Genomic DNA, 16788 nt, shown 5'->3' on the forward strand with positions numbered 1-16788 from the left:
CAGCTAAGAGTTGCAATCTATTTTATATAGTCTATGGTTTAGATGGGAGGATAATTTCCACTAGTTTGTCAAAATATTGTCACTTATCTGGAAGAGTCATTTTTTGGGATTGCGTGTCATCTGGGTGACGGCTCATTTATTAGTGGCTGATGGCTCTTAACACGTGCAGCCAGCCAGACCGGCTGTGATAAAATACTGTTTATTTCCTTAGTCATTATGACACTAAGCATTAGACGTTACACTCAGGCACAGTGTTACTGGATAATAACCCTTTCTCTCCGCTTTCTTGACTAACCATTAATGAAAACAGAATTATAGCCCATTGAGTCACAGACCATCAAGTGATTGACTTGTTTTCCAAGGCGTTTATTGAGTGCATTTTAGTACAATAGTTCTCAGAAAGTTACAGCTTACAAACTCTTGACACATACTAGTCACAATTTACAAGTGGTAGCTATACAGAAACCAAAAGAAAAAGGAAACGGTTCTTAAACAATGTACACACGTGTCTGCTATGCACACACCCTAACATACATTCACTCTCTCTCACACACAAATAAACAAACTATGACATTTGCACACTCATATTCAGCTCCACCATCCATTGTGTACCAGAGGGGGAGGTTGTGACTGGCATCCTGGAAAGGTTCCATTTCACCTGTTCTTCCTGCCCACAGCAAATCCAAGTGTCCATGGTATGTGTGTGCATGTACAAGTGTGGACATGAAGTGTGTGTTTTGTTTTATATGTGTGTAAATCTTTGAGTCCACAGTGTGAAACAGAAGAAAACGAGAATGGAGTATTTTATTACGTTTAAGTTTGTCGTGTCAGGTCATTTTCAGGTGTACATGGCTGCCACTGTTCCAACCTATAAATGACGGGCATGAAATCAGCTACTAGAAGAATGACTCAAAGTCACTGATCGTTGGTCACTTCTCTGATAGTTACAGCACCATGAAACATTTAACAAGCTCTGTTCTTGGGTTTTGTATCAGTGTGTGATGAATAGCTTCCATATGAAACGGCTTTTAGAGAGGGACATGGCGACCCACCTATCCATTCATCACACTGGAGTGTCATTACAGTCAGATATTTAGAAAGACAAACAGAGCAAATGGAGAATTACACTGTTGCATAATGAATACATTAAATCATCTCATTCACAGGCTGTTGGGTTGAAAAGCAAATACATGAGACTGAGCTGAATAGAGTACTAATGCATTCAAATTGAATTATTGGCTTCAGCGTAAGGGCGATTTATGCCAATTAGGAATATTTGGTAAATCGATAACTTGGAGAATTAGAAAGAGAAAGCAATTGATTTTGCCCATGAGGCAAACCAGTTGCTTGTAACAGTATTTTCTATTACCAAACTAAACCAAAGATATTACCATTATACAACAACAAGGATGTTGCCACATAAACTACACTGCGAGATAACAGGGCCTGATTCACTTCAATGAGCTAACTTTCAGATTTTCATCTAGCATTCTTTCTTTATGTCCTGCAACCCCACCCTCCTGTAAACTGACTCATCCCCCTCTTTCTATCACATATGCACACACTCTGTCAGGTCTCTGCCCATTTTCTCTTCATTAAGCATCAGGCTGCGAAACAAGACGTGGGAATAACATAATTGAGGGTTCCTCTGTGTGTGTGTGTGTGTGTGTGTGTGTGTGTGTGTGTGTGTGTGTGTGTGTGTATGTGTGTGTGTGTATTTGTTTTTTGACAGTCCCATCAGTCTTCCTCCTCATGGCTGATCAGATGCCTGTCAGAAGGGGGTCCCAGCAGGTGTTTTCACCCCTGCCTGGGCCCACTGGAGCATGGAGCCAACCATTTCTCAGGCCAGGGCGGCCCTGGCCCAGCTCAGCCCAGGACAGCTTGATTACACCCAGGATGAACGAGCTGGAGATGTGCCAACTAGCGGGAGTAGCCAGGGAGAGAAGGCAGGACAGACAGTGGAGGAGGAGGAGGATGACTTAAGGGGGGTAAGTATACTTAATAATCTGCTAATGGGCCTGCCATCAATTTCTAATTTTGGATGCAAGGTGGTTAGAACCGTCTTCACTCATGTCTCTTCAAATAGGGCAAAAGGGGATTTCAGCAGGGTCACAGCTACTGCACAGAACTGATACTACAATAGCTCATGATAATTGTCTGTGAGCGAGGAGACTGTGCTGCCATGGCTGCATGTCAATGGAATACTACCACAGGAACATTCAGGTTAGTTTTACTTTTAAGGCCAGTGTTGTTACATCGACACTTGACAAAACTTGATTCATAAAATATAACAATTCCTCATAGCTTTCCCAAAGCCTGAGCCTGAAGCAAGCGACCAGCAAGAAGAAGAAAAGTAGCAAAACCACCTGACATCATCCCATTCACACTGCAATCATAAAAGACCATTCCCATCATCCATGGCATCCCTTGGGAGCAATGTAGACATCTTGCAATCAAATACTGTACTTCCAAAGAGTGCATTTCCGAACACCGATTCCTGCAGCTAAGAGTTATGGATAGATTCATATATGCGTGAAACTCTCTCTGGCACGGCAGTGTTTGCACTTAACGTGCCTACCCATATGGAAGCAGCATATAGTGAGAGAGCATAGATTTACTCAGCAGCTTAGCTATAGCAGTCTATGGAAGGCTGTGCTACACTGTGAGCAGTGTAACCCATGTGGGCTTTTTAAGCCTGTGAGTTCATCGGGAAGGCATCTTGTTGTTGGCAAACCTCAGCCCAGATGATCATTTTTACTGTGTAGAGAAGTGATGCTGATTCACTCTGATTTCCAAAGCCTTGATTGGCTATGCACTTTAAACTTGCAGCGAATCTAGCCTTGCCCAACATATTTGCGGCACCCATGAGAAAGACTAACTGGATTTGCCTGAAATAAAATCTACCAAATACAGAGCAATTTTGATGTTAAGTAGTTTTTTTTCTGTGTGATCAGCAGGTATTTACCATGGATTTGGGCCGGCTGAGGGGTGGAGTTTCCTTCCCCTCTCGATGGTGCTGAGCACTCCCAACACAAACAACAACAGCCAAAAGAAATAAAAAACATAAAACATATCTGTACAAGTAAGTGCTCACCAGCAAGAGACAGCATGTGTACACCCACATTAAACATGATCTCCAATAAATGGACATTTTTCAATTATTTTAACTCCTACAGCAATTTTCATATAGATCTACAATACCAATCCTTCGCCCACCATTCCTTTTATTGTTTTCCTCAGGTTAAGATTCTGTCAGGATTGTCCTTGTGCCCCTAGAATAGGGAGACGCATATCCCAGTGTCCGTTGTTCAGTCGTCTGAAGGGAACCAGGGCACCGTAAGGAATCTACACATTGCATGTGTCTATCACAATCTAGTCAATAAACATGTCTTTGCCAAAAATGCAAGCAGAGAGTTCTGTACATACATATTCATACATATCACCTTCAATATGAAGGTTTATTATGAAAGATATAATCATATTTAGCAAGAGATAAACATATTTATATTCTCTGGGTGGGGCTGGTTAAGAGTCCTTTGGCAAGGCCTTCCACTCAGGACTCCACAGGTAGTGTTAACGTTAAAATACAAGTGGGCGGCATCTTGCTATAGTGATAAAAACAAAGAAAACAAACAGATGATAAAAGACAAAAATATAACTGGCTCTTAATTTTCACCAGTCCTTTTACGATACATTTTTTAAATTCTTCAAATGAGCAAAAGATGATGTGAAAGTTGAAAATGGTGCTCCACTGTACATCCCTGTATTCTTCTCCTTCTAATTATTCCTACTGGCAATTGCTTTTTATTCTGGGACTTATTTCTGGCCAGGTGAAGGCATCTTCATTGCACACATTGACGACAGTAAAATCACAGGTCACATGTTGTTTCTAAATGTCTCACATTTTTGTTTACAATTTTAACATCTTCTATCCAGATAATAAAGAAGTACAATATCACTCGTTTAACCATACAGTCTGACATTGTGAGAGATCCCCTGTGTCGATGTCGGATTGTTGGAGTTATTTTGGTTCACAATGACAGAAATGGCAGTCCATAACCACAGCAACTGATATCTGTCTTCCTTTCATGGAAAAATAGAGTAACAGTATCAAGTCTGGACCCTGAACTCCTAGCGTGGATTGCATGAAGTGTGATTGGTGTTAACCATGTGGTAGTGTAGACCCTGGTCTCCTGTTGTCATGGTAGTGGATTAGATTAAGACAATAGTCTCGACTCTGGCGCGTTCCGATGGATCGGGAGTCATTCGAAGGCTGCCATTGTTGTTGGTCCTGCGAATGTTTCCCGTTCCGTGGCACAGCGCCCCCTGTAGTCATGCCATAGTCGTGGGTGACTGGCTCATCTGGACCCTCATGGACTGGATGTTACTGAGGATCTTCTTCTGGTGGCCTGCCAGGGTCACCCCTATTCTCAGCAAGTCCCTAGAGAAAAAAGAGGCAGAAAGAAAAGAAAATTGAAAAGCAAGAACATATTTTGAAGCAATAGATGAAAGGCTTTCCATCATATTGAAGATGGAATTGATAATTTGAGTATGAAACGGTTATACTGTAGGCTACTCGCCAAAAATGGCTGTTGTTGTCTGGTGCATTTACAGTCCTAACGTCACTATATACATGAAAGGGCAATTTCAGGGTAGAAAGCCAGGGGCAATAAACAGAAAACACAAACTTACAAAATTAATTCTATCACTTGAGAGAAGACTTTGTAATGCATGTTGCTTTGCATTGCAAAGAGACTGCATAAATGCCACAAAGCCCCGAGCACGCATTTTTAATAAAAAATGTTAAAATGATTTTACATTTTCACACATATTTGTAGACCAAGCAACATTGTTAAATAAAATAAATGAAGTGCAATATGTGTGTCTATTGCTACCACAACTGCTAAAAGAAATGTTGTCATGACCCAATGCTTTGAAATACTTCAGCAGCGAATAAATACATAAATAAATAAATATGCCTCCTAAAAATCTGTATTTAAAGGATTTACATCTTTCTGCATTTTAGAGAATTGTGCATAAAAAAATCTTATTTATTACCTAGTAATCTTAATACTTGCAGAGCACAGATGAAACTAGTTTTATCACATTGACTTTGTTATTTTGTCTTACCATACCGGCTTTTACAGTACTTCGAGACAATCATTCAAAGACTTGAGTTAATGGGCGCATTCATGCTAAAAATACACGCACTTGATGTTGAGTCATTTTACACAAGTGTGCCCATGAAGTGCCATATGGGTTTGGAACTGGTCATTTGCACACGGGCAGGTGAACTTACTCTGAGGTCATTTGAGCCACCAGCTGCAGGGAGGTGAAGCCTGAGTTGAGGAAGTTGTCTCTGTACTGGCTCATTTTGATGGCAGCGAGCCAGTCCTCTACTGAACTGAATGTGTTGAAGTCAGGTATGGATCTGTCCAACAGTGGCTGAGAAGGCCTGGAGGAGGGAGAGAGAAGGAGGGGGTAAGAGTAGCTAAGTATGGTATAGTAAAGAGCCGGACTTTGATGCAAGGATTTAAAGAGAAGGAGATGAACTGTGGTTATGGCGTTTCAGTAGGTGTGTGTGAGAAGATGCAAGATGGAGAATGCCAAAGTGTGCGTGTGTACTGTGTGAATATTGGCTTCTTTTAACAACATTTTGGTGTGATACACTCTATTTATCTACCTACCTTTTTATCTCTCTATTTATTGAAATGTATTTAAAGATTAAAAAAAGAGAAAAACTCATAAGAGGAAAACTCCAGTCCTTGAATGCTAAGTGCTGCAACTAGAAAAAACGAAGACACTACTCATTGCCTGGCCGATACTATCCCTACAATGAAGCATGCTATGGTGATGCTTCTCAGTGTCTGATATTAGGAAACTGGTCATACTTAAAGAAACAGGAAACTGAGTTTAACGAAGGAAGGACCAGGAAGAAAAACTTGCTCCGTTCCACAAACTCAAATTCACACAGGGCCAAAAGTTCACGTATCAACATGGCAGCAGCACAAAGCCCAAAGCATGCAGCTAAAACAAGTGGCTTCAGGACAAGTCTCCGAATGACCCTCAGTGGCCCAGCCAAAGTCTGGAAATTGGAAAAGAAAATCTGTGGAGAAACCTGAAGCTCGCAGTTCACAGAAAGTCCACATCCAATCTGGCCGAACTTGAGAGGATCTTCATGGAAGAGTGAAAAAAACGGCCAAAACAAGATGTGCAGAACTGGCAAAATCGTACCCAATAAGATTCAAAACCAATCAAGGCCAATGGTGCCTCTACAAAATAACGAATAAACATTCTGAATATCTATGTAAATTAGATGTTTCTGCATGTTTTCATTTTTCTAAAGACATGTTTTTGCTCTATCATTATGGGGTAAAAAAAAAAACACACAATGTGGAAAAATTTAACTTTCCAAGCCAATACGGGAGCATGAATGAGTGGGACACTTAAAAGCAGCAGGCAAAACAAAATCCTGGGGAGGAAAAGTTCAGGTTTGATGCAATCAACAGTAATACATTCATGTTAATTTTATGAGAGGATAAAAACGTAAGCATATGCGTGCTGAGTTTGTACAGACAGCATGTGTAAATAATGCATATGTAAACAGATGAAAAGCATGTTTGCGTATACTTAATGTCCATTTCAGGGTAATGCATGTGTCATGTGCTGTTGAAAACAAGTTTTTACTCACACTGCTGGGATGTTGGCTATAGCTTTGAGGCTGGTGGGGTTACGGATCATCTTGTCCAGGGTGCTGACGATGTCGGTGAAGCGGGGTCGTACGTTACGGTCCTTCTGCCAACAGTCCAGCATTAGCTGGTGCAGAGCACTGGGGCAGTCCATAGGCGGCGGCAGACGGTAGTCCTGTTCAATGGCGTTGATCACCTGGAGGAGAAATTGTGGGAAGGGGAAGCTGAGGTTACATTATATAATACACTTCATACAGTAATTGCAACTAATTGCTGTCAGTTACAGTGTTTTTCTACCAGCTGGCTGGTTGTCAATAATATACTTCATTAAAAACTAAATACTAATTTGAGTTTGCAGTGACTAATGACATTAAGCATTTCCACTCTGTAATCTTGACACGCTCATCCCTGCCTCAACACTGCCCCATACAGACACACTCGCTCTGGTCACTCAAGAGACGGCATTCAGGCTGATGTGCCCTTCTAATGACTCCAGCCAATCACATGCCATTCCTGGAGGACAGAGCAAGAAAAGAGAGTGTCACTGTAGAAAGAAGACACTGGGGAATGGGCAGATTGCATATAATTAACTGTGAAGCACAGACACTTGACACATGTCTCTTAAAGGCTGCACAGGCTATCCAGGCCTTGTTAGAGAGAAGCTACGACTAAGTGTTTCAGGGTAGTCAGAGTTAGAGCGAAGTGTTTTGGAAGAAAACTCAGTTTGATCAGAACTTGTGGCAGATTTGGAAACTTAGGAAAATATCTAAATATTTAAATATAAAGAACAAGTCTAAATATATTAAACCAAAGTAAAAAGAAGCTTAATCTGCAACTCTATGAAGCCACTTCTTAGATACTACAAACACTTAAGATTGCCCAGATTGCTGCATTGCACATTGATGGACCTAGCTCTCACCCATATCCTTATATCTATACTGTGTGTAGATGTGTTCTTTTCTTAAAAATGCATAGTTGCGAGATAAGGGTCTGGTGTGAAATCAAGTGTAAAAGATACTATCATTAAAAAGAAGAGGCTGCTTTGTAGGTTGCCAACTCCACCCCGGAGTTGAGTGCAACTCAGCACAATCTTGACAAATGGTGCATATGGAGAAGTAGTTTGTGTGTGTGTGTGTGTGTGTGTGTGTGTGTGAGTGTGTGTGTGTGCGTGGATTAAGCAGCCGGACATGCTGAGCAGTGCCAGTCCTTTTCTCTGCTTTAGTCCCACCAGGCAGTGTTTGCTGCTGGCCCACTGAGGCAACATCTGCTGGGTTGGACGGTCCTTGTGGAGCAGGGTCCATAGAGGCCTGATGGTTGGCTGGTTCTCACACTAAGGGAGCTTAGGAAGAGAGACCTCATAGTATGGGACTATATCCAATGCTTGTGTGTGTTTGTGTTGGTGCCTGTGTGTCTGTGTGTGGACCGTGTCCAAACGGACATGGGGAACAAAGCAGAGCTCTCAGCAATCATTCATTGCTCTCAAAAACTGGCCAGGAAGGAAAGATGATAGTGTGAGACTGTGTCCATAATAAGTCTGCTTTCAAAGTCAGAGTCAAGGACATCTTCAGTGATGATGCTATGAGATGGGAGCTGATAAAAAATGAGTTATTACAGCTTCCTCTCTTATGAGTTATCCTTGACCGTCAATCAATGGGGCGAAAAAAACGTATAACCACATCTGTACGGAAATGGCCTTACTATTAATGAGGCAGTTCAGATTCAAACGTCATGGAGGTTTAGAAAAGGGAAAACGCTCAGCTTAGATTTAGCTTTTTATGATCTTTCTTAAAATTTGTATTTCCTAGAAAACTGCTACTTCCTAGAAAAAGGTGCATCTTCAGTGGTGACGCCGTGCTGTACAAGTGAGTGTAACAAAAAGGTCAACACATTATTTGACAATGACACATTTTTCCCTGTGCTATCAATAAAACTGCCTTTCTCTCCATAAGTGACGACAGCCCAGTTATCGGTCACTGTCTAATGTTCTGCCCCAACATCCTGTTTCAAAAGGAAATACATCACATTAGGAACGTTATGATATGATTTCATGCAGGGTTTGAGTTATAATCTGAGCTTTGTGGGGTTCGCTAAAATATCGTTAGGGGCAAAGATAAATAAAAATAGGGTTAGAAGCACGTTTGCAGCTTGCAGCACTCTCATCAACAAGCATTAGCAGGTGCAATATTCAACTGCGCACCGGGTGGCTTGGTGGGGAAGTGCAGCCATACTGTTATTCACGAGAGATTATGGTGCGTCGTTCTTTTGGAAAAACTTGTTTCTTTTAGCATTTGTATCTCATAAATGTAAATAATAATAATTACATTGAAAATGCATTATTTGTTAATTAAAATAATGGGTGCTGGCAATGTATTAGCAACCTGATTTCATTGGTCTTTTCATGTTTACACATGAACACTTACATCCTGGTTGGACATGTCCCAGTAAGGCCTCTCTCCAAATGACATAACTTCCCACATGACGATGCCGTAGCTCCACACGTCACTGGCCGAGGTGAACTTTCTGTAAGCGATGGCCTCTGGTGCTGTCCACCTCACTGGGATCTTCCCACCCTGACGGAATTAGCAAAGGGGCAGAAGGTGAAATGAAAGATTTATTTTAAAAACAAAAGAGTTACAAAAACATTTTTTGTACATTCTTTTCAGTTGTAACACATATAAGTTAGCCATTACCCCCAACACCATGGCGCTTGTCTCAGCTGTAATAATCTAGCTCTTTATCACCCCATCCACCCAGTATCAATCGTCCGGCAGCCAAAAGATTCTGACTCTGTTTCAGCAGTGGCTCCTAACAGTGTTTGTCCTTCACACATCGACCAGCCTCGCATTTAGCGTCTCCTCTCCCACAGCTGTGTTTGAATAAAGGAAGATAGGCCCGGGCTTCTGCTCGTACATCGAGCGTGTCTGCCTGTAATTGGGCTACCTGGGCCTCAGGCATGCCACGCGCCCTGTTGACTGAAATTGACAGCTGCTTGTTTAAAATTCCACACACACACACACACACACACACACATATATATATACACACAGTTGGGAACAAATGCACAGACATAGACGCACACAAACACCCCCCCCCCCCCACAGCACCTCCCCTTATATCTGAGTTGAGCTCGCCACCAGTTTAATAATGCCAATTAGCTGAACCTGAGCATTTGCAGATAAGCCGCTGTTGGAAACAAACCCAAACCCAGACCACCCTGTTCCCTGCTTGCTATCTGAGACCAAAATAGGGGGAGGGAAGTAGAGAAAGAGACAGAGAGAGAAACAAGAGATTAGTGAAGAGAATGAGAGGCAGAAAATGGTTCTTCTGTGCTGTTTCCATACTGCAGGCGGATGATTGAAATGCATGACAAGAATAATCATGAACAGGTTTACTTGTGTGTATTCCTGTGCTGTAAATGTGCACAAGTGTGTCTTGTGTAGGTGTTACAGGTAAGTGCTGCGTGGCTCTGCAGAGGTGGAGAGGCTGAGCTCATTAACGGTCACCTCTTTAGGGTGAAAAGAGAGTTAACATCTGACCCTGAATAAAGACTGCTATCAGGATACACTGCAGGACACAGAGGCAACATATCAGCTCTCACCAGCCAGCAGAAAAAAGGCATGAAGCATTGAAGGAATAGGGCAATGGTGCAGTGTGTGGTTGTGCGAGTGTGTAACAGACAGAAAGAAAAAGAGAGAACAAGGAAGAAATAAGGAGAGGAAGAGATCAATAGTCGAATAAAGGCTACCTAAGCCCCAGCGACTTCAATGCTTTTCTCATCTCTCAGACCAGTTCATATCGGAATCATTTAATCTAAACTAAGACCCCAGGACACTTCTTCTTGCCCTTCCTTTTGTCTGAGGGCAAATAGAACTACAAATATACAAGCCAAACATCTTCCCTAAGAAAAAAAATAAAAAAGGTCCAATCCCAATCATCTGTCACTCTGTCAGGGGTAATGCTTAATGTCAATTATTTTGTTTGGACCAATATACATAAGATGAAAAACGAAGAAATAAACACAGAATTACATGGGAAAAAAGCTGCTCCAAGCAATTCGCTGTCTATTGCAGCCTCTCTTTATCATTACTCGCTTACTCCCTCCCTCGCTCTGTACATCTGGTCTCATGCCCCAGGACCCTGTTGGGGATATGAGCCGAGTGTCGCTGGAACAGCGTGAGCAAAGACACAGGCTTTTACAAGAAGCTCCCTGTGCGCCTCCAATAAGACAGACTTTAGTAATAACATTTCCAAGGCGGGTGAGTCAGAGGCAGCTATGCAAACCCTTCAGTAATTACTGCTGTGGGCCAGTGATAGCTCTGCCAAAATCCTGCATCCTGAACAGCCTATGCATACAGGGAAGAAGGCAAAAACATAATAAAAAGCATTTTGGGCTTTTTTTTCTTAAAAAGAGCGTTAATACCACAGGGAATGAGATGGGGGGGGTAAAAGAAGTGATGATGGGAATTGAAATGGATCTAATGTCAACACAAAAGCAGGAGTGCTTTGTGAAGCCTCGAAGCATGGGAAGAGCTCTTTGGTTATGGTATAGTGTGCTGACTACTGAAAAAGGAACAAGCTGTTTAATGTTTGCCTTGAAGTGAAATATCGCCCCTGAAACAGAATTCACACAGTCCTATTATCTCGGACAGTTAACTCCAAATTTGTGTAGACGAGCCGGGATGTAGCACAGCCACTGCAGCTGCAGAACATCTAGGGCTTCAGAGGACTAATCTGTAATGATATCAATTGATACTTCACAAAACTCCCATAATAAATAAAGTGGGTGACATACAGCGCCTGGTTTGGCAGAGATACTGGATAGGTCTATTTTCTGGTTGATAAATGTTGGCACTGGGAAGAAAAAGCGAGTGGCCACGAGGGTGTGAAAACCTGAAATAAATGTGCCACAAAGATACCTTAGCATATGTCGTCAAAAACGTTTCCCCATTATCCATACTCGGTGACAGCAGCAATTTTAGGATTCTAAATTCTCACATCATGCATGTTGGGGGTGTTGTAATTAATCATGTATTATGCATTGCGATGCAGACGAGTCTGCATCAATGCAGTGAAAGACCATAATCGATTATAGCCTACTGATGCTGCTTGTTGATTTTCCTGTCGCTGCTATTTTTGTTTTTGCCTTTTGTCTGTTGTCTGCTGTGTTCAGACTCTGCTCCATTCAGGAAGTGTCTTTTTTAAGAGCAGATACAATAAAAAAGGGAAGTTCATATATATCTGACTGCTTGTATTTGTTAATGAAAACCATGTGTAGTAATACATAATAATTTTGAGGAGGTGACGCATGGTAATGGTGATGCATCTTGGTATCGAATCAAATCATTGACAGGATAATCGTAATCAAATCGTGAGACCAGTGAAGATTCATAACCCTAATGCATGTGGACAACACATCCAGCCATGTTTGCACACATCATGCTCATCCAGAACACCTTGAGCAGACACAGGAGTGTGCTGTCAACCTACTGTAATGTCACCAGAATGAGATAACAGTACGGGTTCCACCTGGTTGTGACCGCCTGTGACAGGTGTTGACTGGGGTGACAGCTAGCAACACGTCTGGAGTGCGACTGAAACAGAGATGTGCTGGGACTGTCAGGTTCAGAGTGTGTTCCTGTGACAGCCAGGTCCGAAAACATGTGGTGGCCACGTGTGTGCTTACTGGTGTCTGTCATGGTCTCTGGGCCCAATAATTTGTAGACACTGATACACAGGGCAAGGATATGAAACGCCTGTCATGTCTTTGCAGTGGCTTGAGCTATCCATCCACCAATGTGCCAGATACCTTCATGTAGACTCTCAGTGTCATGGTGCAGCAAAGTGAAGCAAAATCTGGAGCAAATATACCTGTCAGAATACAATGAACAGTCATCACTAACATGCAGCAATGTCACAGATAAGCGTACAGTAATTGAAAAAGAACAGTCCAGGTTTTGGTCTTGTTTTTACTCAGTGTTTTCACTTAACAGAAGCTATTTAGAGATTCCAATTCAACTTTCTCCTTCATCTGGAAGACAAATATGTAGATCTCCCTCTCCCTGTCTTCTTCCCCCGCCCCCGTCTCGTTCCCTCTTGTTCTTTCCTTCGCTCCTCCAACTTCAGTTATCCATTTCCAAACAATGCACACTCAAATGGACTTGAGCACATTTACTTAGGCTGGGGAGAGTGCTCCATCAACATCCTTTTAATGAAATCCTGAGAGCAACGATCTGCCCTGGATGTCTGCCCAAATAGAATGAGAAAGAGAGTGAGAGAGAGGCCGGGGAGAGGAAGAGTAATATCGAGAGATGGGGAGAAAAATAGAACAAGGGAAAAAAAGGGGGTTGGGGTTGGTGACAGAGATGTTGGTTTCTCAGACACCCATGGGAATGTCTGGTGGAGGGTGGAGAGAAAGACACAGTTCTTTCACCATATATACAATGGAGTCATGCAAAACTTGAGGGATGCATTTGCAAGTTTTATTTTGTGTTCCAAAGATCCTAAACAGTTTCACATTAGGCAGGGAACTCTTTGAGGCTGTTTTGTTTTTAGATTTGATTAACAAACAAATTCTGAAAAATGTCTCTATACTGCGTGGGAAGAAAACAGAAGGGAATGAAATAAGACCATACACCCAGAATAGCTTCTCATAATTGCTCTACTTCTGAAAAAAAAGATTCAAGATTAAAATACAAATGCTTCATATCGCCGAGAACCTGCTGCCTGTAGCATTCTGATCCCATTTCAAAAATAATTGCTGCGAGGAACTAAAATCCTGTCAGGTTACAGTATAAATGACAGCACAATACAGCAAGAAAGAAACAGATATTGTACTATTTTAGTGATACGTTTCTATCCCTGCAAGTGTGCTTATAACTGAGAAAAAAGATAATAATGTAACTTGTGCACCACTCCAACTGCATCCAAAAAATCTAAATGGTAATAAGGCTTTGTAACGTAACAGTGTTACATGTCTCCTATGTCATTAAAACACTGTTCAGGACTTCCTTACTGTTTCTGTACTCTTTATTGTCAAATTTAAATCTTGGTTCAGCTTTCACCATAACAAATAGTGATTATGTAAACCATATTTGTATGCATCATGCATTTCAGCCACAAATACAAAACCATTTTTTTCTTGGTAAACTAAATTTAGTGCAGGATACAGCAGTGACATTCATGTCAGCACCAGGTGAGAATTGTGAACTTGAAGACAGTATTTTGTTTCCACCAAATCAACTAGACAACTAGTACAGCACCCATATTTTACTGTAATAGCTACAGCTTTGGGCAAACATTAAAGTTTAAAAGCTTGTTAGGATTTCTAACTGAATGTGTTCAACTCTCACTCACAGAAAAGACACAGGGTTTGATATGCCATTCATTGGCTTATTTTAAATCAATCTGGTGCAGCTCCTTTAGACTATTTAGGTTGTTAATGCTTCTCTGGCTTAAATGTAGGTTAAGGCTGCGACAATCGTTTTTATAGCCTTCACGCATACAATGTCATACAGTTGTGACGGTGCCATAGCAATCTTACCCTGCGGATTTGTTTTTGTGTGACGTCCTGAGGTTGTTTGCAATACTTTTGTGTTATTCTTAATTATTTGCAATGCATACAACAGAAATTGCTTGCACATACTGTGATTGTTATGCGTTACTTTTTTGTAAGCTTTTTTTGCAGTAAGACAATTCATAAACGCATCTGCTCATCAAGTAGTCCTCCATATCTCTGCCATCTGCTGGCACCATCAAATTAATTCAAGCAAGTACCAAGAAACATGCTAATATTAGACAGTGATCTTGGCCCCATGATTTCTTTACAGAATGTGGACAATAGGCAATAGCATTTTTAACAAGCTTATCAAACTTGAGCACAACGTAATGATGACGATGAGGCTAATATTGTTCCTCGTGTTGTTAAAGCTACTGGGAAGGTAGTTATACATGTATAACTATTTTATAACTAACTAATTTTTTAATTTCATTACATTTAATGAGAACAATATGAGAAAAGCAATAGTCATGTCAGCGCTTTGATTTTGAAGATCTTAAAAAGCTTCTTATGTGGAAGTTACTGCTTTTGTTAAAACTAATTAAATCTCCCTTTTGTGACACTACAGTCTTCAGTACAGTATTTATATGGAGACATAAGGCTCCCAACAGAGAAGGTATCACTTTTACTGATTTAGTTGTACACAAACCACTTCATTGTGAATCCTGCTCCGATGCAAATGCAGTCCAACAGACACAGATGGCGAATCAATGCCCACCTTATACTGACTCTGGCAAACACGACAGAAGGTATAAATCAAGGTGGGGTGCTTTGAATGGTTGCTCCCTCATTGATGCAGGGACCAAGTATGGATCATGTTACTTTCTTTCTTCTTTTCAGAGCCTGTGCTTCCTACATATTCATATGCATACCCATTCCTGGATATTTTCTGCTGTTACATTTACCCCACGACTGAGGAAATGTAACTCTACAATCTGAATACAATTAGCAAGGAATCTCTCAATTAGTTTCAAATAAAATAACAAACCAGGGTAGGGTAGCATTTTTGGGATTTTGCTGCAATTATGAATGAGCGTGACTGGGGTTCATAGTCCCAGCAGCAGTGACTCTACTGTAGCATGGCGGGACACTCTGGTGGGAAGCCAGATAGGAATCATGCTTGGTCACTGGAGTGGTGACTCATACTTATGGGGGGTGGGGAATTGGAGGATGTGTGCAGGAAAGTGTTGAACTCTACATACTCTCCAGTGAAACTGGTGGATGGAAGTAAGTACCTGGTATGTGTATGTATCTAATGCCTCAGGGTATTGTGGCAAAATGCTAACAATTACATTGGGGAGAAAGGTGCCCCAAGGTTCCTACAACTGAAACGGCAAACTACAACCAGTGACAGTATCGACAGTATAACTACAAAATACATTTGTTTTTGGAAGTTCAGAAATGTATGTGTATACATATATTTGAAGATCAAGAATAGCATACAGTAAACTAGCCTACAGGAAACCTAGGCTTGTGGAACTATGGAGGCAGAATGACTTCTGTGCGTCAATGAAGAGAATTAGTGGATAACATTTTCATTTTACTGAGGAAAATATCTCTTGATCTTAAAAAGTTTTAGTATTAAAAAGAGTTCAGCACATGTCCATTTTTGACATATATATATAAATATACAGTATTATTTTTACAGGTTTACTGTCTATGTAAATATGCATACATGCATATGCATACAAATGTGATAAGTCAGAAAGGAAACTTTGCTTGCTTTTGGCTAGGTCCATATGGACATGTTCCCATTTCACTTCTTGTTTACTCCGATACTCTGTCCCTTTAACTTGCAGTGCATAAATATTTCACTACAAGTTGAATAGACAAGCCAAAAAAGTGCATTGGCCTGAAGCCAGAGAGAGAGAGAGAGAGAGAGAGAGAGAGGGATAGGATACAAATAGAAAACAGACGAATGACAAAAACAACAGTGCGGTCCACCTAGTGTGAGCACTGGAGCGGAGCTAAGAGAATGTCACTCAGGTCGCAGGGATTTGACGGATGAGCTTTTTTAACGGCTCTGTGTGACCTCGCCTTTCAACCCCTCTCAGCCCCAATGACACAAACAAAGAAAGGTGCCTAGGGGACATATATGTCTATACCCAGGAATACAGCACAAACACACACACTTCTAACCACATGCATGCTCAGTCACAAGGTACAGTACACATCGCGCGTGACATGCAAGGCAGTGACAACCTGAGGCACAAGCAGAAATTCCTGACCAATACCTGCCCTCCTTGATAGAAAGGGTAACACCACTCTTGTCTAAACTGTGACAGACTGACTTTCACTCATCCATAAACGCAAAACACACAATAAAACATATGACGCATCACTGATGCAAACAGTCTGACCCATCAGTCTTCATATCTTTACTGAGTACATGTAGGTCATTCCGATGCGTCTTTGTGTTGCTCTGGGAAAAGTCTTGAAATGGGAAAGGAAGTGGACAGCTGGAGAAAAAGGCAAGACAAATAAATGGATGCTGGGATGGATGGCTCCTTCAATAGATGGATTAGTGAATAAAGAGAGTAATGT

General features: G+C 41.4%; 1 protein-coding gene across 3 annotated transcripts in view; it reads right to left on the bottom strand.

Moving 5' to 3' along the window:
- Positions 1 to 350: 350 nt before the first annotated feature.
- The window catches only part of ephb1 (EPH receptor B1), a 165082-nt gene continuing 148644 nt past the window's right edge, over positions 351 to 16788 (bottom strand). For all 3 annotated transcript variants that reach the window (XM_078263726.1, XM_078263725.1, XM_078263723.1), the window contains 4 exons: positions 9110 to 9259; positions 6692 to 6885; positions 5300 to 5455; positions 351 to 4441 (listed from right to left, as the gene is read on the bottom strand). In XM_078263726.1, coding sequence (XP_078119852.1) covers positions 4333 to 4441; positions 5300 to 5455; positions 6692 to 6885; positions 9110 to 9259 — 609 coding nt within the window. In that variant the 3' untranslated portion in view covers positions 351 to 4332. The remainder of the gene's footprint in view (positions 4442 to 5299; positions 5456 to 6691; positions 6886 to 9109; positions 9260 to 16788) is intronic.

Source organism: Sander vitreus, chromosome 12, assembly GCF_031162955.1.
Source record: "Sander vitreus isolate 19-12246 chromosome 12, sanVit1, whole genome shotgun sequence".
Taxonomy (NCBI): domain Eukaryota; kingdom Metazoa; phylum Chordata; class Actinopteri; order Perciformes; family Percidae; genus Sander; species Sander vitreus.